Raw genomic sequence first — 27,160 nt, 5'->3', positions numbered from 1 at the left:
CAGTAGCTTATATGATTATTCTGGAATTATATAATACGCAGAAACTTGAATTGTAAACACAATAAATACAAGACAGTTGTACTTTGTACCCTACTCCACCCTAAGAAAAAGAACCCTAAATAAATTGGGAAAAAGAACCCCCAAACGAGAAAAAAACCACAGCCCTAAATATATGTGACTTTACATTCCCAACACCCGTACCACCATTATATGTTCCTTACACCACACTGAGCTTGTTTAGTTTCAAAAAAATAAGTGCGTCTTCCCAATCTAAAAAATTGTCGCGTTGTTGGACCTTGGTGCACGTTTACGGGAAAATGTGGAAAATACTACTAATGGAAAGTTCAATGTGAGCTTAATTAGTATCTAATATTATTGAAAATTCATTGAAATTTTGTACTAGTAACAGTAGCATATCTCAAAGAATAAAGCAAAACCACACAACAAATACAGCAAAAATGTCTGGTAACGGTGCTCAAGGTACAAAATTCAGAATCTCTGTATGTAAATTCCCACAAAAAGCAACCAAGAATTAATAAACAAAGTAGAAAGGATTCATCCCTATTCAGGTTTGGTAATATGGTTAAGATTCGAGCTATCCCATAAGGCAGAGAACGTATGACGGAATGAGCGAGTTTAAACAAATATGAATTAAAATGAACGATAAATAAAATAATAAACAAAAATCGATAGATGACTGTCCCCGTCCACTTTTTATGAGGCAATGTTGAAGAATTAAGAAACTACCAGTCAAACAAGCACTAATTCCATTTACCTACAATGAAGGATAAGTATATATTATTAATACACACTGAGGTGCGTACGTTGGACAAAACATAAATAGGCCTTAGAACGAGATTGTTCATACATCACTATATGAATTAAAACATCTACACTTGCATGAAAATCGTTAGGGATGGAAACTAACAAAACTTTCTACTTTAAAAATCGGAGGAGATCGCATAATAATATCTTTACTAACAAATATCCTATTTTTCATTTATTGTTTTTCAATAAATTTATTATGGAACTTTCAATGTAGTTAGGTTTACCAACTGGTGCCATCATGAACTGTGCCGATAACACAGGTGCCAGAAACTTGTACATCATCGCTGTCAAAGGTTCTGGTTCTAGATTAAGTAGATTACCCGCTGCCTCTTTAGGTGATATGGTTATGGCCACTGTTAAGAAAGGTAAACCAGAATTAAGAAAGAAGGTTATGCCAGCTATTGTTGTCCGTCAATCTAAATCTTGGAGAAGAAAGGATGGTGTTTACTTATATTTCGAAGATAATGCCGGTGTCATTGCTAATCCAAAGGGTGAAATGAAGGGTTCCGCCATTACTGGTCCAGTCGGTAAAGAATGTGCCGATTTATGGCCAAGAGTTGCTTCTAACTCCGGTGTTGTTGTGTAAGATAGTAGTACTGCTACAAAAAATTATTATTAATAACTTTTACAAAATCCTTAACTCATTTTTAAATAAAATATCATCTTAATATCATCATACCGTTCATTCAAACGAATAGCAGAGAGAATTGTCTATCTAGATATCATAGAAGCATACTTTATATAATTAGATTATATATGACTTTAAGCTAAACTTGTGTTTTTGCCTTAGTTTCCTTAGCTACACAGTCCATTGAGTACGTACGTGCATTCAATGGGAACAATTCACAAATCGAGAATCACAACTACTTGGCACAGGTACAGATAACGAAAACAAACAACTTTATAGCTGGGTTTTCGATCTGGAAGAAGTCTTTGAATTTCAATATTAGTCTAAGTTAAAGTTACATTACTAGAGACAAATTCATCGCTTGTTCTTTTAACCACATATTTTAAAAAAATCCTGCAATGTGCCATATATGATTATAATAACTGAAAACTAATAAATCTTCTAATTAAACAGAAAAATGAATAGAACATCCTCAGATATCAATAATATATTGAATTCATTGTCATCAACCAAAGTTAAAGAACGTACTGCGGCAATAGATGAACTGGTATCTATTTTAAAACAAAGACCCCAGGATATACCTACCCCATTGCTAGCATCCACATCACATACCCTCATTGAGTTACTTGATTTAGAACATAGAAAATACTGTCGTTATGTTTCAGATGTCAATGAATCAAATGCAAGCAAGATATCATTATCTGAGACAAAGATTACAAACATTTCATACGTTGTACGACTGTTTATAGAGAAAACATGCCAACGATTTAAAGTGAAGACAATGAACCAATTATTAACAATATTGCCAGAATTAATGATAAATGATGAAGGTTCTTTTGAGATAATTAAACCTATCGCATTTCAACTTTCAATGGCAACTTATGCTCTCATTCAAAGCGACCTCTTCCAATTGAAATTTACATCACATCGTTGGAGCTCCCTCATAGAGAAGACATGCTCTTATATCGAAAAGTATATTAGTGTATCCTTAACAGATCGAACTATATTGTCCTTATTTTCCATCCTGGATATTCTTCTTTCATTGGATTGTATGGCTTTACAAACAGATTGTATGGACATATATAGGGCATTATTGTCTTACCTCGAAGCATGTACTAAAGAAAACGGTAATACAAGATTGATTTTCCTATGCATTAATAAACTAATTGTTAAAACTCATTGTATAAAAATTCACGAAGTTCTAGATTTGATTAATGCAACATGGAGATACATAATATCGATCGGGAACATTTCGAATGATGCCATAAATACTGAAATGTCATTCTTTGATATAATCTCAAGTGAGTTGGCTTGTAACAAACTGCCGACAATGTTAGGACAGAAACCGCTGGACATAGAATCATCCTTATTAAGATTCGAAGATTATCTGAATCACCGGATATCCAATTTTGCCTCGAAATCATTTACCTTGGATTCTCTTATGTTCGACGAATCCTTCATAGAACAAGATAAAGAGAGGATATCATGGTTTGAAACACATGACTTCCAATTGAAAGACTCTGCACAACATCTTCCTTGGTTGAGACTACACGGAATTACAAAACTTTTAGCATCATATTTTGAATTAAAAAAACCGTATCAATCTGTAAACTTATTCAAGAGAAGGAAATGCGAAGATAACACCGTATACATCTTGAAGAATTCAGATGATATTTTTTCTTTTATAGAACGTTGCCTTGATAATACGCAGCCGATAAATCTACAGATATTTGGTCTACAAATTTGCGCTATGTATGGAGCTAGTTTTAGTATTACGGCAAACCAAATCGAAAGGTTACTGACGGTCATACTCTCTAAATTTGCTGTAACTGAACTGATTGGCTTTTCTGCTTTATCCCTTATACCCCTAGTTTCACAAAAAGATTTTACTTTGTCAGAGGCGGACCTAAACACCATCCTTAAAGTGGGACTTCCATTGTTAAAAAATCCAGAATCAAGCATAGTCATATGTGTATTATTGGCAAGACTTATTCATTATAATGACTTGAAGATATCCGATACGAAAACAATAAATCTAATATATGACATTTATGAACTGTCAACAATCAATGGTCCAAAATATATGTGCAATGAATCTTTTTTTTTTGGTAGATGTTTACAGAAGTACGGAAAACACTACCACTCGAGATCTGGGAAATCGTCTGCTTCTAAAGTTCTAAAATGGGTATACGCCAATTGGGATCAAATCAAAGACATAGATATTATAACCCAAAACGAATTCTCAATTTTTATGGCATGGTTCTGTTGTAGAGATACCAAAGGCGTCAAGGGAGATAATAAATGGAGGAAATATGGCTGGATGTCATGTTCCTGGCAAGAAAATTACTATTTTTGGAATCTGTTTCAAGAACAAAGGCAGTTTCTTCTCCAAGATAGCGAGAACTTTAAATGCGTACGTCTATCAAAAACCCAAGCACAAGAGGGCTGTACATATGAAAACATAGAAGTAAGTGAAATTCTTTACAGAATATTAGATTTAATTGAAAATAATGATAATCTAACTTCTTTACAAAGATTCAACTGGCTACATGTTACTTTAGGCATCGTATCATACCTGTCAGGGGACTCAAATTTTACTGAGTTTATAATGGCATTCAAAAGTACCGTTGCCTTAAGTGTATCATCGATTAAATTCATCGAAACCAAGTCATATACGAGGTTTTTCGAGGCAATTTTATCGGTCAATAATCCAAATGTTGCCCATCTACTATATGAAGAATTAGATATAATTGCGATAGTAACAGAATTCAAAAAGAGCAAGTTGGCAAGTGCCTATAATTTATTACCGGAGTCCATTAGTTCTGAATTTGATGGATTTGAAAAATCGCAAAAGCTCAAAGATGAAGATATTCGTCTTTATGCGTACACTATCCCTTACAATCAAGCAGACATTAAATTGGCTGCCGACGCTTTGATTAGTACTCAAAAACTAACTAACCAGACAAAATGTTTAGACATAATTTACAATTTCATGGCTGATCTTCCTCCTTATATGTTAATACAATGCCTACCTTCAATTAATGGACTACTGACCAGATTATCTCCTGGTCTTTCCATAGGCACTGAATGTTTTGAATCGTTAACACATTTAATAGGAGAACGATTGTTAGGTGGGAGATATAATACTTACAATGGATCAATGGAAATGTTATGTGACTATTTGGATGCGTTGAGACTACAATGGCTGGGAGATAATAAAAGTCCATTAAATGCCGACTGTAACGATATACTGGACTGGATTATTTCACGTTTTGAAGAAAATTCCTTTCCTGGCGGATTTCCAACCGGCAGGCTCTCAATACTTTTATTAAATATCCTTAAATTCAATAGTAGTACTCATAGTTCTATAAAAGGTGGCAAACAAAAAATATTTGCTACTTTCACAGCATGCCTACAAAGATTAGGGCCAGCAATAAATATCACACAACTTCCGGCAATAACGAGCTATATGGAATTGGTTGGTTACAAGAATCTTAGTATTATATTATCTGAACTAACTAATGTCTACGAAACACCACAGCAAAGCATAGAAATGTCAGCCATCTATTCGTTGGCTATGAGCAAAATCGGAACAGTGTCTTATACCACTTTAATATATACACTTGAAGACCTATTATCCTATTCAAAATTCAGTCACACAAGATGCTACATTTCAGGGGCTTTACAAATAATAACTAAAGCTATGGGCTTAAAAGATGTGCAAGCTCTGTTCGAACGCTGTAAGTTTGACTTATTTTTGTTTTGGTGTAATAAGTCAGGAGCAGAAATGGCATCAGAGATCGATTGGGATATAGAATTGTTTGGATTCCATGATCTTATACCATTTATCGGTAGATATTCTTGTGAATTAAGTGCTATCTATTTTTCCCAAGGGTTAAACATACCGGTGTTGCTTACGAAGTTGGTTGAGATTACAAAATCAAACGAAAGTCAGTTGTTGACTCAAAGTATTCATTTATCCATCCCACTCTCTTTTGCACCCAATGGTGTCAAAGCCGTCATTTTTGATGTGATTGATAATCTTCTGGGGAGAAGTGTTAATAAAATTATGAAACAATATGAACTTATCATATTTAGATGGATCCTGAAATTTATTGATCTTGGTTCAAGCGCCGACATGGAATCTTTACTAAGAAAAACATTTCCGAAGTCGTCACTACTATATACTTTATTTCCAAAGAATGCTACATCTTATAGATACCAATACCCACTTCATATTGAACTAACTACTGGGACGAAGCTTTTGAAGCACAGGTTTCGTGATTTCTCTAGACAACATTTACGGGTACTTCTTTTTTGGATTCTGGCAGACCTTGAAAGCTCGAAAAACTATATTGGAAAACTGCACTATATCAGGGAACTAAAGTATATCTTCGTTATCTATGAGAATTGCTTACCAACAGATTCGGCCCTACTCGTTATCATGAAACATATATCACCATATTTAATCGAATCGGGCCTGCATGATGAAACTGCATCTATTATCGAAACACTTTTGTTGTTTGCTACGAAAATAGATATCCATATTTATGACGTTTTTCCTACATTGTTTTCGAGCTTATTCATGTATGTTAACCAAAGTCATGGAGACATACATGCTTCCTTATTAATCACGCTGGAATCTCTTGTAAAGAATTCTTCCACATTCGGTAGAATTTGGAAGTACTGTATGGACGTATTACAAGGCCTTACCTTATCGAACGAAGTCTATCAACATGTCGAAATCCTTGACCAGAGCGAAGTCGATGAGCAGGTACTTATTCTATTGTCCCTGTTATTCGGCTTCGCAACTCCACTAAATCATTTTCCGGAAGATTATACCGTCACGGAATCATGTATTCAGAATTTATTGACTAAACAAATCCCAGAGAAATATATGTCTACTAATTTCAAGTTATGGATGAGCCTTTGCTTAGAATTATCCTATATACGGGGTTATGCTCCATTCAAATCAATCGTTTTAAAAAAGGATATTTATTCACCAGCGTTTTTCCAAGAAAAGAACCCTTTGTCACTTGTATATGAGCAATTTTTCAGACTCTTTTCAGAACTTACTGAAAAAGGATCTTGTAAAATGCTATTCTTATCGGAATACATTCTTTCTTTTTTAGTTAGTAGTCATTCAGAGTTATCTACAACAGGATCTGCTATAAGTGTAGATCTTTATGAAAAATATAAAGACAGAGGCCTGCCGGTTAGTATTGATTCGTTTAGATCGGTATATCGTCTTGAGAATCGAGGTTCTGGATTTGACGACTATCTTACTGAGCATTTAATTTCGAAAACAGACAACTATGAAACCTGGCTACTTAAATTATCCATGGCCTTGTTAAACAATATCACGTTTACTCAGCCTTTCCTAATAATATTTCAACCGTTATTCAAAGAAAACATTAAATTCAGTGAGAACCTGCTGCCTTATCTTGTTTATTTGCCAATGAGGGATGGTCAGAAAGACATTAGAGAATGGGCTACAGAAATACTTTCCAAAAGTGCTCAGATTTTGGATACTGAAGATGGAGAGAAGAAGGTGAAAGTCGTATTTAACATCTTGAGGTTGATACGATGTGCAAGTCGTTTATCGATTGATTACTTCACTCATCTGTACAACTCCTTAGATCTACACATGCTTTGTGATGTAGCTTTGAAAGCTGATCTGACCTCGTTTAGTTACATGCTTTATGAGGAGTTGTATGCTAATTCGCCAAAGAAGGATATCTTAATCCTACGTAACATTTATGAAAAGATCGATGACCTCAATTTACTGAGTGGATTGCCTGTCCCTGATTGCCTTTCTGCAAGCATAGACTATATTAATTCTACGGAGCCAAGAACATGGAAAAACTTTTTATTCAATAGTGCCCGAATTGACTCTAATTACAAAAAGATCTCTGCGGCAGACCGGAATGCAATAATGAATTCGTCAGGATCAAATGGTATCTACTTCGTTGCAAATGGCTTGACAGAGAAAAACAGTGATGAGACTTCAAATGAAGAATATAAATGGAGCTTACAATTAGGTGCTTGGGACCTACCATTTCCAGAGCAAGTGAATACCAAGGAAAAAGGATTGTATTATTGTTTGAAGAAACTCGTACATGAACCTACGGCTTCTAATAAAAGTCTTGAACATTCATTACTTACTGTTATAGAATGGCGCAATCACTTCAGGACACAAATGGAATGGTACGAGACAGTAGCTGAAGTTTCACTTTTTAAGAAATTTGTGAAGCTGGTAACATTACCATCAGAGCTTCTTTATTTTTTTAAGACACTCCATTCAATAGACGATCGAAAGTTGACAAGTACTGATTTTGAAGATTATAAAACGAATTTGAACGCTCGGTATCTTCTGCCTACGCTAATCTCTACTTGCAAAGAGAATAATATCATTCCACCGGGTCAAATGGAAGTTATTTCAGCGATTCACTTATCCAATTTTGTCGAACAAGCCTTAACATACAATGCTTCCCAAGATGCATTGAGAAACTCATTCTTATTAAATAACATTGCTGAAGAAATGAAGAACCAAGGTGAAAAGGCAGATTTAAACGCAAAAATTGCTATTGAAACTCTGAATTCGTATATATCTGCCAAGGCTATGTGGTCTTCAAATGAGGTTAATGCACCTATAAAAATAATGCAAAATTTGTTACAGCCAGGTGAAACAACAAACGATGCTGAGGCAGGTGCGGTAGGACTACTATCATTAATCACCATTTCTAAAGACCAAATTATTTCTCACTTAGTAACATGGAGTTCACAAATGAGATTGGAAACTCCGTCAACAATTTACAAAAGGTATATCGACAGATGGGCGGTTAGTTTGAAAGAAAATAGCGCACGGGCTGATATATTCATGGCATTGGCAAATTTCTTGAATGAGCAAGTAAAACGATCCCAAGATAGTGGTGAAATTCCAGAGAAAACTCGTATATATAATAGTGGAATTTCCCACCTACAAATGTTAGACAAGATCTACAAAAACGCAAGTTTATCGGACAAAGAGAGGAAAGATGCAAGAAGACACTATTTTAAAATAAATGTTCAAGTCCTTAGGGATAAGGAATTAATGATGAATGCTGTCAATGAACGAATCACATTCTTATGGATGGCCCTTCATTTTTATATCAACACTCTGGCTTTCAGTGATAAGCATGACGACACTGCAATGGATAAGTTTTGTGCGTTGTGGTTTGGGAATGATGAAGAAAATGAAATTAATATTCGATTACAAAAGGAGATTGGAGCTATACCTAGCTGGAAATTTTTGCCTTGGATAAACCAAATATCGTCCAAACTGAGTACAAATCAAACTCCATTCCAGAATGTCTTACAATTAACTATGAAAAGGTTGCTATATAAATTGCCCTATGATACGCTGTACTCAGTCATCAGTATTAAACTTTATGATAAGAATTCTCAAGAGCAAAGTATAGTATCCAGGATCACTGCCGTTGAAACGATTTTAAACGATTTAAAAGCTTATGAATCTGGTAAGTATTATAGAAAGTTTGTAATGCCCATTGAAGAATTTTGTGTTAAATCTGTGGAACTAGCAAATTATAAGACGACTCAAAATTCAAGGACTCTACACCTTTCAAATTTGAAGATTGGAGATTACTGGTGTAACATATTGAGAGACACCATGCTACCGCTGCCAACTGGTAACTTTCCCATCACATGTTCTAAAGATGGAAGGAAAGCTCGACCTTATATTACAGCTATTGATGAAACAGTTCATTCTACTACCACTGGTTTATCTTTACCGAAAATTATAAAATTCACAGTATCTGACGGTACTGTCCATAAAGTATTAATGAAAGGAAGTAATGATGATTTACGACAAGATTCAATTATGGAACAAGTATTCCAACAAGTAAATAAAATTCTAAGGCAAAACAAGGGACTAAGGAAAATGGAGCTTGGCATTCGCACATACAAAGTTATTCCCTTGGGTCCGCGTGCAGGTATTATCGAATTTGTACCGAATTCGATATCTTTACATGAAGTATTATCTAATTTGCATAAAGATGATCCAATTCGTTTTGAGCAAGCAAGGAAAGAGATGAAAGCAGTACAAAATAAATCGAATGATGAAAGGATTAAGGTATATTTGAAACTAACTGAAAAGATTAAACCGCAATTAAGGAACTTTTTTTTTAATTCATTTTTAGAACCTTCTGCATGGTTTAGAAGTAAACAACGTTACAGTAAGGGAGCTGCGGCCTCTTCCATTGTTGGCCATATTCTTGGTTTAGGTGATAGGCATTTGAATAATATTTTGTTAGATCGTTCGACAGGTGAACCTATTCATATTGATTTAGGGATTTCATTTGATCAAGGTCGATTATTACCTATACCAGAGTTAGTCCCCTTTCGGTTGACTAGGGATATGGTTGATGGTTTAGGTGTAACGGGTGTGGATGGTCTATTTAGGAGAAGTTGTGAAAAAGTTTATTCTGTATTGAGAAAAGATTCAGAAAAGGTTATGTGTGTATTGAACATATTAAAATGGGATCCTCTTTATTCATGGGTAATGTCACCTGTTCGAAAGCATATTAATTTGTTAGAGCAAGAGAGTGCACATTACGGTGCCGATAAACCTACCACGTCAGGTGTAGTAAGTTTGCATGACGGTGAGAATGGGGAATCTACAAGAGCTTTAAAAGGTGTTGAAGACAAGTTAACAAGGAGTGGATTAAGTGTCGAAGCAACAGTCCAAGAATTGATCCAGCAAGCCACTGACCCAGCACATTTGGCAGTTATTTATATGGGGTGGTCACCATTCTATTAAGAGGTTAATTTTTTTTTGTCTTTTAGAATATGCATAAATAGAATTATATAAAAAGTAGGTTTAGATAATAGTACGATAGAAAGATTATAAAAAAAAGTTTCTGTGCAAAGTATTAGCGAAAGTAAAACAAAAAAACCTTAATGTTTTATTTTCTTTTAAATAACGGCTTGTTCAATGTGATGCACCCAACAATATAGATGCAGCAAGAGATGTTATCATAATAAAAACACCCCATATAGATAATAACAAGCCTGAATATTTAAATAGCCTTGTTTTTATAGGCAATTGTTCTGTCGTCAACATCTCAGATCCAATCAATTTGTAACCAAAGACACCTGGTAAGATAAAAGAAATTGATGTAGAACCAGTGGCACCAACAATTGCCAATACATGAGCCAAAGAAGAGACTGAAATGGCCAAAAGATATGAGCAGATCAATATTGACGTGGTAATAAGGATAAATTGTTTTCCTTCCAGAGGCACTGTTACAGGTTGCAACGGTGATTCTTCTTCTATTAATGTATCACTTCTTTCACTTCTAATTAACATTGCTCTTTCCTGATTATTAGCACTTAGTGCTAAAGGTTCTTGTTGCGGATTGGATGGTTTGATTTCTTTTGCATCATTAATTTTCATTGTTATGTACAAGATGATATGATGGATTGAAGCCCTTGCTGGGTGACATTGTAATGGGAATGCTAATGTAACTAAAAATACGATTGCCATTCTACCAATTGTAGACGATACTGATTGAGGATATAAGGTGATGATGTTACCAACAATATTATCTCCGAAAGTATAGTAACCAGATCCACCTATGATGATATATAATGAAAATGCCAAAGACATGGCAATTATTGCTAATTTCTTGATATTATGGAATGAATTATCAATTTGTTCATTTATTACTGAAAACATATTATGATGGCATGTGTAAGCAAAGACAAAAATTGGGAGTGTCACTAAGGGTGAAGGTTCGTTATTAGGTAACCAATACGATAGTTCACCTTTTAAATCTTTAATTTCTTGAGATGGGGATAAGAAATGGAAAACCACTAATACACAAAGGTACACCACGGACGAAATTGCTACCATTGATGCATATCTTAACGAGCTTAGATTTTTCATAAAACATAATGGAGACACAATACAAAGCATCATGATTGTAATGTGGAAATTTCTACTTAATAAAAGTGAAGAAGTTGAATGTGATTCTGGTATTAAATGTGACAAAATTTGAGGCATTAAATCACCCACTACAATCATATATGATACACCCACACCGAAACATTTGATTGCAATTGCCAAATCGAAAATGACGCTCAGATTTGGATTAATTATCTGTGTTAGACTGAAAAACGAGACTGATCTATCATTAGCAGTATCATCATTATCATCAGTTTTCGAATATTTAGTAACCCTTGCTTGTAATATGAGCCCCCATAGGGAGCAAAGACCACATATCGCTATCATTATAAACCCAGGGATTAGGCCGAATGGTTTGAAAGCGTATGGCATTGCCAATATTCCTGCTCCGCATGCTGTATGTAATAAAGTAAGAACACCATATCGTATAGTAGAGGCCATTTTATGTGATGGCAGGTCTTGTGATTGGAATCTTACCTGTTTCCTCTTGTATATATCTCATATTGTTCAAATCTTCCTTATATTTTAAAATGCTTGTGGCTGTTGTTTATATACGTATATATAATTTAGCGCTTAAACTTAAAAGAGGATTTACCAATGAACATCACTATAATTAATAACATCAGAAAAATATCCTCCCTAATAACAGAACTACTATTAATTGAAGAAAAGAAGAGAAAATAATAGTATAGATGACAGTGATAATGAGAATTATAATTTTAAATTATAAAAAAAGATACTAAAATTCTTAAAAATGATTTATTATTAATATATATATTTTTGTTTACTTTAGTAAGTTTATTTAAGCTTCTAAAGCTAAACGACCCTTTGGATTGGTGACCTTGACACCTAAAGCCTTAGCTCTAGCCAAGATACCGACTCTGTTCTTAGCAGAAACGTTATGAGCGATTTCAGCAGCGTAAGTCTTAGTGTGCATCATTAAAGTTTCTAAATCTTTAATGTTAGCGACTAAGAAAGTCTTGTGACCAGATGGAGCCAAGAATTTAGTCTTCTTGTTAGAACCATAACCGATGGTTGGTTCAGCGATGTTACCTCTGAATCTTCTTCTAACAACAGAGTCAATACCCTTTTGTTTTCTCCAGTTTTCAGAAACTCTGTGGTAACGGTCAGAATGATGACGCTTGAACTTCTTAGAATGTTTCTTGACAATCTTTGGGTGTGGTAAAGCGGAAGCCATCTATGTTAAAGGGGGATATTGTAATAGTAATTATAGTCGGATGTAAAAAGACGACAATAAAAATTTTTCACAATAAAAATTATTGTTAGTAAAAAAATGTTTTTCTTTTTAATCATATTTGATAGATAAATAGACATCTTAAATCAGAATGACAACTTGGTTTACAGCTCCATTATGAAAGACACTTTTTTTGATACTAATAAGGCTTTATTTTTTTTGAGTAGATATATAGTTGATCTTTCCTTATTTCCTTCATTTTACCAATTACGAATCATTCATTGCAATATCATGTTTCCTAATCTTATTTTGTCTTTTTCTGGTTTTTAGAGAATCGTTCCCTATCCTTTCGTATGTGTATCCCATTCACCTTATCAATGTCATCTAGCCTCTATTTCTCAAAATGGTTGAACATACCTTGATATTCACTGTTGGTTACCTTATTTTTTGATATAATATGAGGGGAATAATATATAATTATTTAAAGAAACCTTCTCTATATACTAGTTTCGTCTTCCTGAAGCTGAAATTAGAGATGTTGTGTCTCCGAGATGCTATGCTATGGCATGTTATGGTATAGTATCCAGGATCCCTGCTGAACTCACTTCGGGAACCAACTATCAGACGGGGGGGAGAGGCCAACCTGCCTGTCCGCCTGGGGAAAGATGAAACTCGGTGCAGTAAAGCTGAGAGATTCGCCTCTCAGATTTCCTCTTTTGTTCAGCCTAACCGAACAGTGGCTAACTCGGGAGCCGGGCCCACTTTTAGGGAGCTGGCCGGCTTATTTCAAACCAAGAAAAAATTCATACTCTTTAACGAAAACACGGACAAAACACCCAACTGTCTTAAAATGTACGGATGTAAAGCAGTCTCAAAATAAAAGTTACTATTATGGTGCTTGCCATGGAGATTGTTGTTTAATTGGATAAATGATGGTATTACGCGTTACGACACAATACAAATCCTTTTGGTTTGCAGGAGGAATGGTACACTCAAAGGCACCAGACCTTCCTCGATTCGATAGCGAGTGATTCACTATTTACTGTGGGCTCTTTTACCTCTTCTCATGCTTTTTGGAGCTGGAATCAAGGAAGAAAATAATTTAAATAAACGTTGCCCAAGCGGCCTTGTTATATTTATAAACTTCCATCGTTTTCCTTTTTTCCCTTGTCTGACGTTCTTTGTATCATCTTCAGACTGAGAAATTCCCAGTGGAAAGCTCTTCTAATTTAGTAGTGCCCAACTCTGGCAAAGTTTTCACTCGTGCCATACCTGTAACCGATTAAAATATCAAAGAAAAATACTTTCTATTAAATTACGCTACTCATAACACCTATGTCATGTTTATCTCAATTGAATTGAGTTTATCATTATGTACCTTAGGAAACGATACTAGTAAAATAAATATCTGGTTAAAGCTGTAGCTCACAATAGAATGTCACCTCAAACTTCAAAGGACACGATATTTTAGGTATTCAGTTATATCCAGAATTTGTGATTAAGGAAATGGTATAATAATTCCCCCATCCTGGAGTACGGGATCAGAATATAAATTAATCATAGCAAAAATTAATGAAAAATAATGAACTGTGGCAGTGATTGGAGTCCAACACATTAAGCATGCGCGTAATGATTAAAAGATCACATAGGCTTTGAACTAATATCAAGTGGTATAAGATTCTTAAACTCTGTCGTTTCACAACAGCAATAGCTTTAGGTGCAGTATAAGTTGAATTAATTGCTACTCAAGTAATAGAGATGAAAAACTTAGAGTTGAAAAGTTATTAGGCTATTCAAAATCCTAAAGTTGTTTATTTGGGTATTTGTGTAAGATATATACTATAAAAAAGAAAATAATATAGTTATGGACAAATGAAACCGCGAGAGAGAGAGAGAGAGAGAGAGAGAGAGAGAGAGAGAGGAAATGCAATCATCAGTATCTTATATCTTTTTTTTCTTTCATGTTCTCTCTTCCTGCCCTTGAATGGAATACTCATTGTCCTTTAATAATGAAGAGGTAAAAGTCCTTCTTCTCTCGATTCCTTCTGTTTCTTCCACTAAGCTTTCGTATGCATCTGTGTGTAAATGTATTATAATTTATAATATACCTTTAATTTCCCAAATTCTTCTTTCTTTTCGAAAATAGCCGCCCATGTCCCTTTTCGGAACAACAATCGACGAAAAAGGTATACAGCCACATCCTTACCCCACATATATCGGCTGCTCTGCTTTCTTTCCTATCTACTTCACCGATTTAGTTGATATATGTATTTGATATAACACTTTGTCTAGTTAATTTCTGTTGAACAAATATAGTGTATGGTAATCCTTCTTTGTCCATGAATATGTAACTACAACTAATCTTTTCTTTCTCTGTGAACAGAGATAGGTACTGTGTTTTGAGTAGGGCACGTAGATACCTGGAGTACACAACGGCATAATTGAACAATTGGGGCTTTATAAGTGTTCCGGCCTGCATAATCCCTAATACATACATACATATGTACATGAATTTAAAGAATGTACCTAAATATGCAAGTCAACTGTATTCACAATATTACTATACTTATCATGACAGTAAATGTTAGAAATAAAATTTATTGACGGCTATGTCAGCCGTTATCCCTAGTGTGGCACTTACCCTCACGCCATTCTACGGGTCGCACAAAGCGCCTCGTTTGTGAAAAATTGAAAATTGAAAAACTGAAAAATATGAAAAAGGAAAATTGAAAATAATTTCACAACAATATTTTGGCCTGTGGAGTAGATAAGAGGGGAAAGTGTCAAAAAGAATTGAATTTTTGTTGATTGGGAGACAAATACTCTCCTCTGAATGTCATCCACATATTTAAGTAACTTAATAAAATCATAACTTCTTTGTTTTCTTTCATTTTTTGTCTTTTTCCATTTCTATATTACTCACCCCTCCATCGAGATCCAAAACCCATTACCATTTATAAATCGCCAATTTAATAGAACATTAAAAAATGTCTACCTTCACAGAAACTGCAAACGCTTCTAGCAATGTGGAACAAATATTACCTTCATACTATTATTACGTCGATCCAGAAGTATCATACCAACCACAAATACCCAATCCATTAGATGATCTCATATCCATATATGGTTTAGATGATCTTTCAAGACAAGTAGCTAGATCCAACACAGAAACTGGTATCAAAGCAGTAAAACTACGGAAATCATACAAGAATCAAATTTCTGATCTTTCAGGGAAATTCACCACTATACCGACAAGAGAAAATGGTAAAGGTGGAGAAATTTCACATATTCTTTTCCAAAATAATCCCGATATGATGAATCAAATTCATAGAAACACTTCCAAAAATGATAATGAATGGATTGAACATGCACGAAATAGAGATATGGATTTATTCCAATCTACTAAGAATATGGATTGGAATGTTTGTAATAATGTCATTTCTCAATTTGAAAAATCTTACCCATCTGAATTTCAACAACAACAATTTAATGTGGATGATTTAGCATTTGATTTGGATGGAACTGGGAAGAATAATGGTAATATTCCTGGTAGCGTAGGTAATAACAAGAAAAGGAAAAATAAATCAAATGGATCATCGATGGCTACACCAAATAGTGATGTCCAACAAGAGGATTTGAAAAGAAGAAGATTGGAATGATCCTAATTCTCCTCGCTCTGAACCTACATTTCATATAATATTCATATATACAATTTTTTTTATTCTTTGTATCTTAGAATTTTCCAAAAAAAAAATAATGTTTAATAATTCTTACGGAATATTATTACGAGTTTCTTATTTTACATAATGTTTAAATTCTTTATGTATTTAAACCATTTGGGCTCAACGAGAATACAATTGGCAGATACATACGTCGTTGGCTTCCTCTCATTCACTTTATTTAACAACTTCCATAATGGATTCTCGTATGATTGAGGAACAGATTCTAGAGTACCATCAATGACACATTTCCTTCCCTTTATTTCCGTGACTTTTGCCCTTAAAATGGCTGAAGAGTCCACGGGAATATCAGCATGGAATTTTAAATTCAATTTGGCAGTAACACCTCTTTGACTAGGTAACAATGGGAATCCACAAAGGCATAACCCTTCATCTAATATCAACGCCAATATTCCCTTATGAACGGCACCATGTTCATTACTTAATCCTTTACCAAAATGATAAAAGATAACTATCTCACCATTTTTTTCATCATGGAATATAATAGGATCAATCTCTAACTTCCCTGAACCAAACAAGATTCCTTGACCCACATGGTTAGGTTTATGACCTTCGGGAATTCCCTCACTTTGTCTAGTATGCTTAATCATCGGATCATTAACTAATCTTTTATATAGTGGTAATTCCCTCATAGCATTCAAGATTTTTTCATTCTCTATCCTTAAAGAATCTGGAAGCATTATAGCATTATCATTTATTCCAGGATCCTTCAACGACAACCTCCCGGCTTCATTAGCATCTGTATTAAGCTCCGGCCATGCTTTCATGAACGTAAGGACGCCTAAGGAAAATCCTGCTGTTGGTAAGATCACCAACCTATTTATTGACTTCAGTAGAATACCCATATTATTTCCGACTATATCTAATCTGGACTTGTCTTTTACGTAGTTGTTCTCTCTGTCAATAACTCATTAGAGTTGAGTAGTGATGTACTTACTCGAAGTAATCTTTTTATATACTGTTAAGCCCTTTTTTGTTTGACCTTTTCGGCTTTAAGTTTCGACTTCCCATAAAAGATGTCAGACATTTCTTTCTTTCTTTCTTTCTTGAACAACTGGAATACTACAAAGTTTCATCAATGGTTGAACCCATCGAGACATCTTGGCAAGTTTATATGACACTTATTCAAAAAAAGGTACATGGAAGTGTATTTTTATCTGTTAAATAAATAATTGATTACAGAGGTAAGTAGGATCACCAAAAGAATATTTTTTATTGTCATGCGTGATCATTATAATGAGGATGATGATGATATAACCGCGGGAGTAAATGTCACAGTCAAATCTTCAAGATTTTCATAGTCCTCAATATCTAATCCATGTTCATTCGCCAAATGAAGTAAACAAATGAAACAGAAACTTGTGGAAATATCCTTCAGCACTTCCTTGGAGTATTTGATTCTTACCCTTTCAATGATATCACTAAACTTAAACATGTAAGATTCGATCGCCGCGTCCTGAGACGAATCTTCTTTTTTTGCCTGTTTCTGCTCATCTATTTTTACTAATATTGAGCTCCAGATATTCTTCTTCAATCTTCTAACATCAACCCGTTTAGCAACTCTTGAAAAATTTATCTTATTATTCTTCGACAAATAATCCTCCTTCATATCTTCATCCTTAAAATGAGCATTTCTTTCTTTATCACGAGTTGATAATTCGGAATCATGACTTCTTTTATCCATATCGTCATCATCATCAAATGCTTGGTTAAAATCAATACCATTACCCATATCGTCATCACCATCACCATCACCATTTCCGAAATTATTAAACGGATTATCCATAGAAGCACCGACAACATCAACAACACCTTCTTCCCCATCAGCATCATCAGCATCATCATCTATTCCCTGATTCGCTTCAGCTTCTTTCCTTTTATAATTTTCTGCCCAAAATTCTTCATTGGCAATCTCAGGACCATGGTTTTCAATATTAATTGCAACGTTGTTGCCATCATTATTATTTGTCCTCAATTCCGTATGTGATCTGGTTGTAAAATTTCCATTAGCAGTATGTTTACTTTTCCTCTTGCGAAGATTAGATAAACACATTCGTTCAGTAGGTTTAATAAATAATCTCGTTATCTTATCAGTTGAAAAATGATAATCATCAGGTAATAAAAAATGTGCATCATTAATACGATTCTTAATTGGCATATCAATATTCACTTTCCTCTTATTTTTACCGTTCCCCTTGGCATTATCGAAAACTTTCTCCTCTAAGGTATCATCTTGTGCGAAAAAATCAATCTCAAAATGTTGTTGTTGTGCCGATTGCTGAAGATTCTTAGTTGATGTTGAAGAAGTATTTAAAGAAGATGATTTAGAAGGCTCGATGGGATTACCATCTTCACCTAATTGAGGGGTCCCCCCTTCTCTTTCCTCTTCGATGGATCCAAGTAATTTCGGTAGTTTATTATTCTTCTTGAAATTACGAACTTTCCAATGTTCTCTACCTCTCCAATTTTTCTTCAAATTTTCATCAAAGTATGACATTAAATCTTGTTCAAATATACTACTCATCATAATATTAGAATCATTACCTTCATCGCCATCGCCATCGCCATTATCATCGTAGATTGTTTGCCTCCCATCGTTTATCCTACTATGTGGTTGTCCTCCTCCAACTATATCATCTTCATTATCATCTGCTCCTAAATCAAGTGCTACAGGACCAACTGCTTCGTCTCTATTCTCTTCCTCTTTTTGAATGGAATATTCCAATTCTTTTTCTATACCTGTATCGAAATCATTATTATCATCATTATTCGTTACATTATCTGGTATAGTTTCTTGGAGTTCTTCCTCTGTCAAAAAGTTATCAAACTTGTTACTATTAACACTATCAATGAACGTTTTGGCTTTATTAATATCTTGGACCACATTTCGTAATTGATGGATAGACGATGATATTTCACATACTGATAATTGTTTAAAATTAATAAAATCCATCCCTAATGACAAAATTTCGTCTTCAATTGGTGCAAACCCGGAGTGTATACTAGTATTGTTCGCGGAATAAGCGCTATTATTATTTTCACTGATGTTATCTTCTTCGATATTTTCCATATCCTTTAATTCTTCTTCTGCTTCTTCTCTATCTGCGCTTTCGCCATCTACCTCATTATCAGCATTATTAATATCTTTCATGGAAGCATCAAATATGACTCGAATTGAATTATCAATGTTTAAGGTATTCAATAATAGACTCTTGGCCCCACCTTCATCGAAATCAACTAAAGCTTTCTTGAATAAAGGATCGATATTTAATTCTTGATCTAATTCTTTCATTTTTAAACTATCAAAATCCACTAATGTTGTCTCGAGTACTCTATTATAAACTCTTCGGCGGGTATTATGGCCATTTTCATCTAAATTATCATCCCTCCCAATAGGTAACCCTGTCAAAGGGTCGATTTGAATACTATCATTATCGCTATTACTGGCATCATCATCAGCTTGGTTACTATTGTCATTACTGCCACTACTGTTATTCGTATTTCCATTGGGATCAGAATTATTTCCAGCATTCTTATTCCTATCTTTATTATTTGCCTTCTTCTGTGCCAGACCACTTAACAACTTCCCCGTCTCACTTGTGACAGAATCCACTCTCGATGAATAAATCTTAACACACCCATCTAAAGTAGCTGAAGCCTTTTGGAAATTGATATTATTTTCAGCATCTCTAAGGACATTCAAATCATAAAAATAATCAATCAAAGCGAAATTCCAACTATTTCTAGAATTAATCTTATTATCTGTAGCCATCTTGATCCATTCTTCAAAATTTGCCATCACAGTGGATCTATTTGTGAATAATCCTGTTTCATCATCCTCGAGATCTGCATTCTGTGGATCCATACCGGATTGTGATCTTTCAAGGCTTCGTATTGTTGCCATCTCGAGTTATTTTTCGTATGCTTTAAATTGTAATTGGTAACAGTGTAACCTGGGCAACGATACTTTCCCTTCTTTATACTCTCTTTTGATCTGATTTAATGTGATCTGATCAAGATGTGGTTGATTGCTTTGTTTACAGTATGTAGTTTTCAAAGAAATTGCTGGGAAGACATCGCCGAGAGAAAGTGAAATATGTATAAAATACATTAATTACACATCCTCGAAGGTCGATGAGAAGGGGAAGAACTCGAAAGGGATTAGAGAAAGGAAACAAAGGCAGAAGAAGGTTGAACCTAAAAAATATGGAACTGGCTAGACCATTGTTTCCTGCCATTAAAACATGCAGCTTACAAAGAAGCTTACCGCTACTTACCAAGACATTAATCACCAGAGGATTACTAATAGGGAATGCTAATAGACTATTAGTGGTTACAAAAAATAACATCTGTACTAGTTCATTACTTTATCGTCGTTTCCATACTAACAGCAAAACATCTAGCATTCATATGGATTCCTGGAGGAATGATAGAGAACGAGTAGAAACAACGAAGAAAATAACAGCATCTATGCTTGCACATGAGGAACAAATAGCAAACAAGAAAATCCATGACTCACAAACTCAACACGATTTTTATAAATTGCTCTTGAAATCAAACTATCCACAGTACGTAGTAGCAAGATTTGAAACTCCCGGTATCGCCACTTCACCTGAATGCACAGAATTATACATGGAAGCATTACAACGTATCGGCAGACATCCTGAAGCAGACTACGTCAGATTAAAGTTATTAAACTCTAGTTCTGTCGGATTAGTGAACCCTACTCTTACAGAAAATACATCGCCAAATAATACGACCAGTACTAACAACAGCATGGCTGTTTCTAATATGGCGGCTTCATCTTTGCTTTACGGGAATAACCATGGTACTAAACAAACTCCATTACATGTAATCATATCAGAATCGAAGTTCACTATCATTTCCAGGTGGATCAAATGGATAGCAATCTTGGGAATCGTATCGTATGGTCTCACTGGTGTCTTAAATTACGTGGTTGATAATTCTTCATTAATTAATAATACCGATGCTTCAAAAATTATAGACTCCACTGATGTGGAAAACAACGTTACATTCAATGATGTGAAAGGTTGTGATGAGGCAAGATTTGAATTAGAAGAGATTGTTGATTTCTTAAAGAATCCTGATAAGTATAAACATTTAGGTGGTGTTATGACTAAAGGTGTCTTATTGACTGGGCCGCCAGGAACTGGGAAAACTTTGTTAGCTAAGGCTACTGCTAGCGAAAGTAATGTTAAGTTTTTCACTATGTCTGGTTCTGAATTTGATGAAGTTTATGTTGGTGTAGGTGCGAAGAGAATTCGTGAATTATTTAATCAAGCTCGTCAGAACTCTCCTGCCATTATTTTCATTGATGAAATTGATGCCATTGGTGGGAAACGTAGTGGTAAAGATGATCAAGGTTTTGCAAGACAAACTTTAAATCAATTATTGGTTGAATTGGACGGATTCAAAAAAGATGAAGGTATTATTATTATTGGAGCTACCAATTTTCCTGAATCGCTAGATAAAGCTTTATTAAGACCTGGTAGATTTGATAAGATTGTTAATATTGATTTACCCGATGTTCGTGGACGTACAGAAATATTAAAGCATCATATGGGGAAAATAACGTTGGGTGATGATGTTGATTGTACTTTAATTGCAAGAGGAACACCTGGATTATCAGGAGCAGAATTATTCAATCTTGTCAATCAAGCTGCTGTGTATGCTTGTCAACAAAACGCATCGGAGGTAAATATGTTACATTTAGAATGGGCTAAAGATAAGATATTGATGGGTGCTGAGCGTAAATCAATGGTAATGACAGAAGCTACGAAAAAAGCTACTGCATTCCATGAAGCTGGCCATGCAATAATGGCGAAATATACCGCTGCCGCTTCGCCATTGTATAAGGCAACAATTTTACCCAGAGGGAATGCCTTAGGGATCACATTCCAATTACCCGAGATGGATAAAGTTGATATAACAAGGAAGGAATGTCTTGCGAGGCTTGATGTTTGTATGGGAGGTAAAATTGCCGAAGAATTAATTTTTGGTGAAGATAATGTGACGAGTGGTTGCGGTTCAGATTTACGTACTGCTACAAATATGGCAAGAGCCATGATAACAGAATATGGTATGAATGATGAAGTTGGACCAATAAACCTTGCAGAAAATTGGAATACATGGTCGAATGATATTCAAGAAAGGGCTGATAATGAAGTTATCAAAGTATTGAAAGAGGCAGAAACTAGATGTAGGCAATTACTAAAAAGAAAGAATGTTGAATTACATCGTTTGGCACAAGGCTTAGTTGAATATGAAACATTAGATGCCAAGGAAATGGATAGAATTTGTCTTGGTAAGCAAATAGACAGAGATGGATCAAAGAACGCAACGGATGAGCCAGCTGAAAATGATATCCATAATCCAGATCTTGACAGCCATAATAATTCCACTATTTCTCCTGTACTTTCGATGTTTAATACATTATTCGGAACATGAAAATACAAATTCGATTGATACCCCTCATGTAAATACTCCACACGACATCTCCATATCTATATATATTGATAGACTATTAAAAAAAAAAGCAACTATAGATAATTAATAAATTTTTTTTGACTTTTTAATCATATAGAGTTATTTTATAAAGTGGATAAAAGTTTATATTGAGTTTTTCTTACTTTAGTTTTACTTTACTTTACTTTGATAGTATGTATAGGCAGGATTAGTGAGTTATTTTTGCACTAAAAAAATATAAGTATAATTATATATAATAATAGAAGGAAGATGTTGTGTTTCAAAAACGGAGTGAGGGATTAAGAATAATAAAACATAATATGGTAAATTTGATGATTGATATTAGTAGTGACATTTGATTATTTTGTTACGCAACTATTTTAAAATGTAGCTACGAATGATTCTGTAGCAGATTTCAAAGCAGCCATTAATTCTTTAGTTAATTCACCCTTATCTCTAATGTCAGACAAGATTTCTTCATGGCTGGATTTCAAAAATGCTAAGAATGAAGATTCAAATTCACCAACTCTTGATATGTCCACTTCATCCAAGTAACCATTAACACCGGCATAAATCAATGGGACTTGTTCTTCGGCAGATAGTGGAGAATATTGACTTTGTTTCAATAGTTGAGTCAATCTTTCACCTCTAACCAAAGTTTGTTTTGTTGAGGCATCTAAATCTGAACCGAATTGAGCAAAAGCTGCGACTTCTCTATATTGAGCCAAGAATAATTTCAAAGACCCAGCGACTTGTTTCAAAGCTTTAACTTGAGCCGCGGAACCGACACGAGACACAGACAAACCAACGTTGATGGCCGGTCTAATACCCTTGTAGAACAATTCAGCTTCTAAGAAAATTTGACCATCAGTAATGGAAATGACATTAGTTGGAATATAAGCAGAGACATCACCACCTTGAGTTTCAATGATAGGCAGAGCAGTTAATGAACCACCACCTTCCTTTTCAGACATCTTAGCGGCTCTTTCTAGTAATCTTGAATGTAAGTAGAAAACATCACCTGGGTAAGCTTCACGACCAGGAGGACGTCTCAATAACAAAGATAATTGACGATAAGCCACAGCTTGTTTGGATAAATCATCGTATATAATCAAAGCATGTTTCCCGTTATCTCTGAACCATTCTCCAATGGATGCAGCAGTGAATGGAGCCAAATATTGTAATGGAGCAGCTTCAGATGCTGTAGCAGCAACAATGATAGAATATTGTAGAGCGTTATGTTGTTCCAAAGTTTGAACTAATTGAGCGACAGTAGATCTTTTTTGACCAATAGCGACATAAACACAATACAATTTTTTGGATTCATCCTTCCCTTCATTCCATCTTTTTTGATTCAAAATAGTATCCAATGCAACAGCAGTCTTACCAGTTTGACGATCACCGATAATCAATTCTCTTTGACCTCTCCCAATTGGGACCAAAGCATCGACAGCTTTCAACCCAGTCTGCACTGGTTCGTGGACAGATCTCCTTGGTAAGATACCTGGGGCCTTCACTTGAGCTCTTGAATGCTTTTCAGCCTTAATTGGGCCCTTCCCATCGATTGGATTACCCAATGCATCAACGACTCTACCTAACATAGCTGGCCCCACCGGGACATCAACGATCTTCCCGGTTCTTTTGACCAATTCACCTTCTTTAACTAATCTATCTGAGCCAAAAAGCACGATACCGACTTGACCTGGTTCCAAATTCAAAGCCATCCCTTTGACACCGGATGAGAATTCGACTAATTCTTCAGCTTGGATGTTGTTTAAACCAAAGACTCTGGCGATACCGTCACCGACGGCAAGAACTCTACCTGTTTCATTCAAGTTGGCTTCGTTAGAAATACCTCTAATTCTTTCCTCTAAGATGGAGGATGCCTCTGTAGGTTGTGGTTTAGTGGAGGTGGAAGCCAACCTTCTCGAGGAAGCAAGGGTGGGTGAGAGGACGGCTCTTGCTAGGATGTTCCTTGTTAGGGGAATTAATGGTTTAAGTGCAGTTTGACGTAACATTTGGGAATATATAATTTTGTGTTTGATATTATTATTAGTATTATATTATTACTACTCTTATTGGTTGGATTAGGATTCTTTTTGTTAATCGGTACTATAGTATATATATGTATCTTCCTTGCGTTACTTCTAACCGATTTCTTCTTTGGTACCAACCTAAGTGTTTTTTGTATCAATTGATTGGAATTGAGTGATGGTTGAGATGATTGAGTGTGTTTAAAAACAATAAAGTGTCTCGAGAAAAAAGGACTAGAACTGGTAAAGTATCCAGAAGAGCATACGAGTTTCTTCATATTTTTTGATCAAATTAAAAAGGGTTGTTTTGCAAATATTTAATTTTAAAAGGCGAATATTTTGGGAATCTTATCTCATTGGTTCGCGCAGTGCAGTGGAAGGGTAGACTGTCGACAGGTCACGTGCTTGATGAAAAACGGAGCCTTGGAAATATATGTGGGATTGGGATTGATCATCTTCCAAAGAGGATGACTACTTTTGTAATAGTGACATTAATAATAATAACGATAAGAGTCACAGATAAAATGTTTAGTCGAGTAATAATGATCACTCTCTACTTTACAGTAGGCAAAACACGGCATTGGTGTTAGGAAAAAATAAAATGCGATTTCTGTGGATCGAACACAGGACCTCCAGATTTCAGTTTGACCGAAGTTAATTCTTCAGTCTGGCGCTCTCCCAACTGAGCTAAAACCGCTTTATTATGAGATTTTGCTATTTAAGTCTTCAATAATAGATCACACCTGTCGGAAAAGTGTTTGAGTGGATATTACAATTTACAATGTATCAATAGTAAGTAGTTATAACTTAATAATACAAAATAAGAGTAAAAGATCCTTGGTTTCTTTACTTAGAAATTACATAAAGTGTTATGTAAAGTACATGAATTATATAACGCGTTATTTTCATATAACGCTATTTAACGTGCCACAATTATTGTTGAACAAGATCCCTTTGTACTGATTACAGTGTCGATAACTTAAGGGTGAAACAGTACAAAAGCCAAGATTTTTAAGGATATTTGATTCGGTTGCTCTCTCTTAATATAGAATAAAAATAACAACTAATAAAGAAATAGCAATAACTAACTGAGTGGGCCTCATAATTTCGTGACAGCAAATACTTATATAATAATAAAATAAACATTTATCTATGTAGCGCCAATATCCCTTTACCAGAATCGGATATCTTGTTTATAGTAGACTGAGGGTAAGTTACCACTGGTAACCAATAACCTGTGAATATACAAGAGGCGACACTGAGGACAAACCAGTAAGCTTCGAGTCTCTGGTATAGGGGAATATATAGTATAAGGGATGCTTATAATTGAGAAGGAGTCCTAAGTTATTTAGTAAGTATGCATCCAATGTAGAATATAATGTAGAATATAATGAAGCAAGAAACATTATTGAAGCAGGTATGTATTGTAAAGTATTGAAACGTGTGCTATACATATTGGAAACGAAGGCTAAACTCTAACATACTGTCGGTGACTATTACAACAAATTTCCATTCGAATCTTGTTTGACCAAACATTGTTTTTCAAAACAGTTATTAATTTGGATTTTGAGTAAGGTACACTGACCAACGCAATTAGAGGAGGTGCTACATGGTGATTTCAGTAAGCCTGAAGAGTTTGGGGTCTGAAACGTTCGAGGTTGGTTTAATTGCTCTAAATCTTACCTATGTTAAACCATTTAAAGGTGGGATCATATTTGGTGGATAATGGTTTCGCTTTGAGTTAGTACAATGAGGGTAATGTTGAAGAGTTTTTAACTCACACATGTGACATGCCGAATTTGACACTCTTTTCAAGAGGACCAGTCTGATTCAAATACCAACTCCAACCCTGTGGTACTATATTATACGCTTAACTTATCAACAGTGTATTCATTTGTTTCTTAAAAGGCGACAGACGTATGTGTCTATGATAGGCACACTTCAGTTAAGCGGTATTAAAACAGTTGACCGAAAAATAAGGGCAGTCCTGTGGTCAACTGGTAGCGCCTCCATTTCCAATTTGTGACAGTGACTCCCCCACTTTTACAAATAAAGTTTTCCAAAAGACCCAACAGCAGTACACCTCACCAGTATTTTTCTTATTTTGACTTGGAGCTCGTATAGTTACAGTAATACGTAATCAAGAATTTTTCAGTGAAAAAAAAAAGTGACATACTATGCCTTTTTCCTTTGTTCAGTGATAGTAAAATCAGGCAATCTTCTTTCTCAATGTAGGTTTTATACGTAAACCCCTAAAATATTCTTGAAGTGTCAACTCCCTCTCTC

The 27,160-nt window shown here is 34.9% G+C and overlaps 9 protein-coding genes and 1 non-coding gene across 10 annotated transcripts; 4 read left to right on the top strand and 6 right to left on the bottom strand.

Moving 5' to 3' along the window:
• Nucleotides 1-458: 458 nt before the first annotated feature.
• RPL23A (60S ribosomal protein uL14) lies at nt 459-1,414 on the top strand (the record flags this gene model as incomplete). The annotated part of the gene is made up of 2 exons (XM_003670415.1): nt 459-500; nt 1,043-1,414. The coding sequence occupies 2 exons, from the start codon at nt 459-461 to the stop codon at nt 1,412-1,414; spliced, it is 414 nt and encodes a 137-aa protein (XP_003670463.1).
• Nucleotides 1,415-1,913: 499 nt separating this feature from the next.
• On the top strand, nt 1,914-10,274 carry TEL1 (DNA-binding protein kinase TEL1; the record flags this gene model as incomplete). The annotated part of the gene is made up of 1 exon (XM_003670414.1): nt 1,914-10,274. The coding sequence occupies one exon, from the start codon at nt 1,914-1,916 to the stop codon at nt 10,272-10,274; it is 8,361 nt and encodes a 2,786-aa protein (XP_003670462.1).
• Nucleotides 10,275-10,445: 171 nt separating this feature from the next.
• On the bottom strand, nt 10,446-11,861 carry AVT5 (amino acid transporter; the record flags this gene model as incomplete). The annotated part of the gene is made up of 1 exon (XM_003670413.1): nt 10,446-11,861. The coding sequence occupies one exon, from the start codon at nt 11,859-11,861 to the stop codon at nt 10,446-10,448; it is 1,416 nt and encodes a 471-aa protein (XP_003670461.1).
• Nucleotides 11,862-12,222: 361 nt separating this feature from the next.
• On the bottom strand, nt 12,223-12,618 carry RPL32 (60S ribosomal protein eL32; the record flags this gene model as incomplete). The annotated part of the gene is made up of 1 exon (XM_003670412.1): nt 12,223-12,618. One exon carries the CDS (start codon nt 12,616-12,618, stop codon nt 12,223-12,225), a length of 396 nt encoding a protein of 131 aa, XP_003670460.1.
• A 2,984-nt stretch (nt 12,619-15,602) lies between these two features.
• On the top strand, nt 15,603-16,274 carry ROX3 (Rox3p; the record flags this gene model as incomplete). The annotated part of the gene is made up of 1 exon (XM_003670411.1): nt 15,603-16,274. The coding sequence occupies one exon, from the start codon at nt 15,603-15,605 to the stop codon at nt 16,272-16,274; it is 672 nt and encodes a 223-aa protein (XP_003670459.1).
• A 140-nt stretch (nt 16,275-16,414) lies between these two features.
• MRX3 (Mrx3p) lies at nt 16,415-17,200 on the bottom strand (the record flags this gene model as incomplete). Its single annotated transcript, XM_003670410.1, has 1 exon — nt 16,415-17,200. One exon carries the CDS (start codon nt 17,198-17,200, stop codon nt 16,415-16,417), a length of 786 nt encoding a protein of 261 aa, XP_003670458.1.
• A 386-nt stretch (nt 17,201-17,586) lies between these two features.
• On the bottom strand, nt 17,587-20,259 carry BRN1 (condensin subunit BRN1; the record flags this gene model as incomplete). Its single annotated transcript, XM_003670409.1, has 1 exon — nt 17,587-20,259. One exon carries the CDS (start codon nt 20,257-20,259, stop codon nt 17,587-17,589), a length of 2,673 nt encoding a protein of 890 aa, XP_003670457.1.
• Nucleotides 20,260-20,489: 230 nt separating this feature from the next.
• Nucleotides 20,490-22,823, top strand: NDAI0E03960 (ATP-dependent metallopeptidase FtsH/Yme1/Tma family protein; the record flags this gene model as incomplete). Its single annotated transcript, XM_003670408.1, has 1 exon — nt 20,490-22,823. The coding sequence occupies one exon, from the start codon at nt 20,490-20,492 to the stop codon at nt 22,821-22,823; it is 2,334 nt and encodes a 777-aa protein (XP_003670456.1).
• Nucleotides 22,824-23,221: 398 nt separating this feature from the next.
• On the bottom strand, nt 23,222-24,859 carry ATP1 (F1F0 ATP synthase subunit alpha; the record flags this gene model as incomplete). Its single annotated transcript, XM_003670407.1, has 1 exon — nt 23,222-24,859. The coding sequence occupies one exon, from the start codon at nt 24,857-24,859 to the stop codon at nt 23,222-23,224; it is 1,638 nt and encodes a 545-aa protein (XP_003670455.1).
• A 617-nt stretch (nt 24,860-25,476) lies between these two features.
• On the bottom strand, nt 25,477-25,571 carry NDAI0Etrna7F. The gene is made up of 2 exons: nt 25,534-25,571; nt 25,477-25,513 (listed from the first exon to the last, which is right to left on the bottom strand). It is a non-coding gene; the product is annotated as a tRNA-Phe (tRNA).
• Nucleotides 25,572-27,160: the final 1,589 nt, after the last annotated feature.

This window comes from Naumovozyma dairenensis, chromosome 5 (assembly GCF_000227115.2).
Source record: "Naumovozyma dairenensis CBS 421 chromosome 5, complete genome".
In the NCBI taxonomy this organism is placed as follows: domain Eukaryota; kingdom Fungi; phylum Ascomycota; class Saccharomycetes; order Saccharomycetales; family Saccharomycetaceae; genus Naumovozyma; species Naumovozyma dairenensis.
The sequence above is the reverse complement of the archived record's forward strand: the minus strand, read 5'-3'. Positions and strand labels throughout refer to the sequence as shown.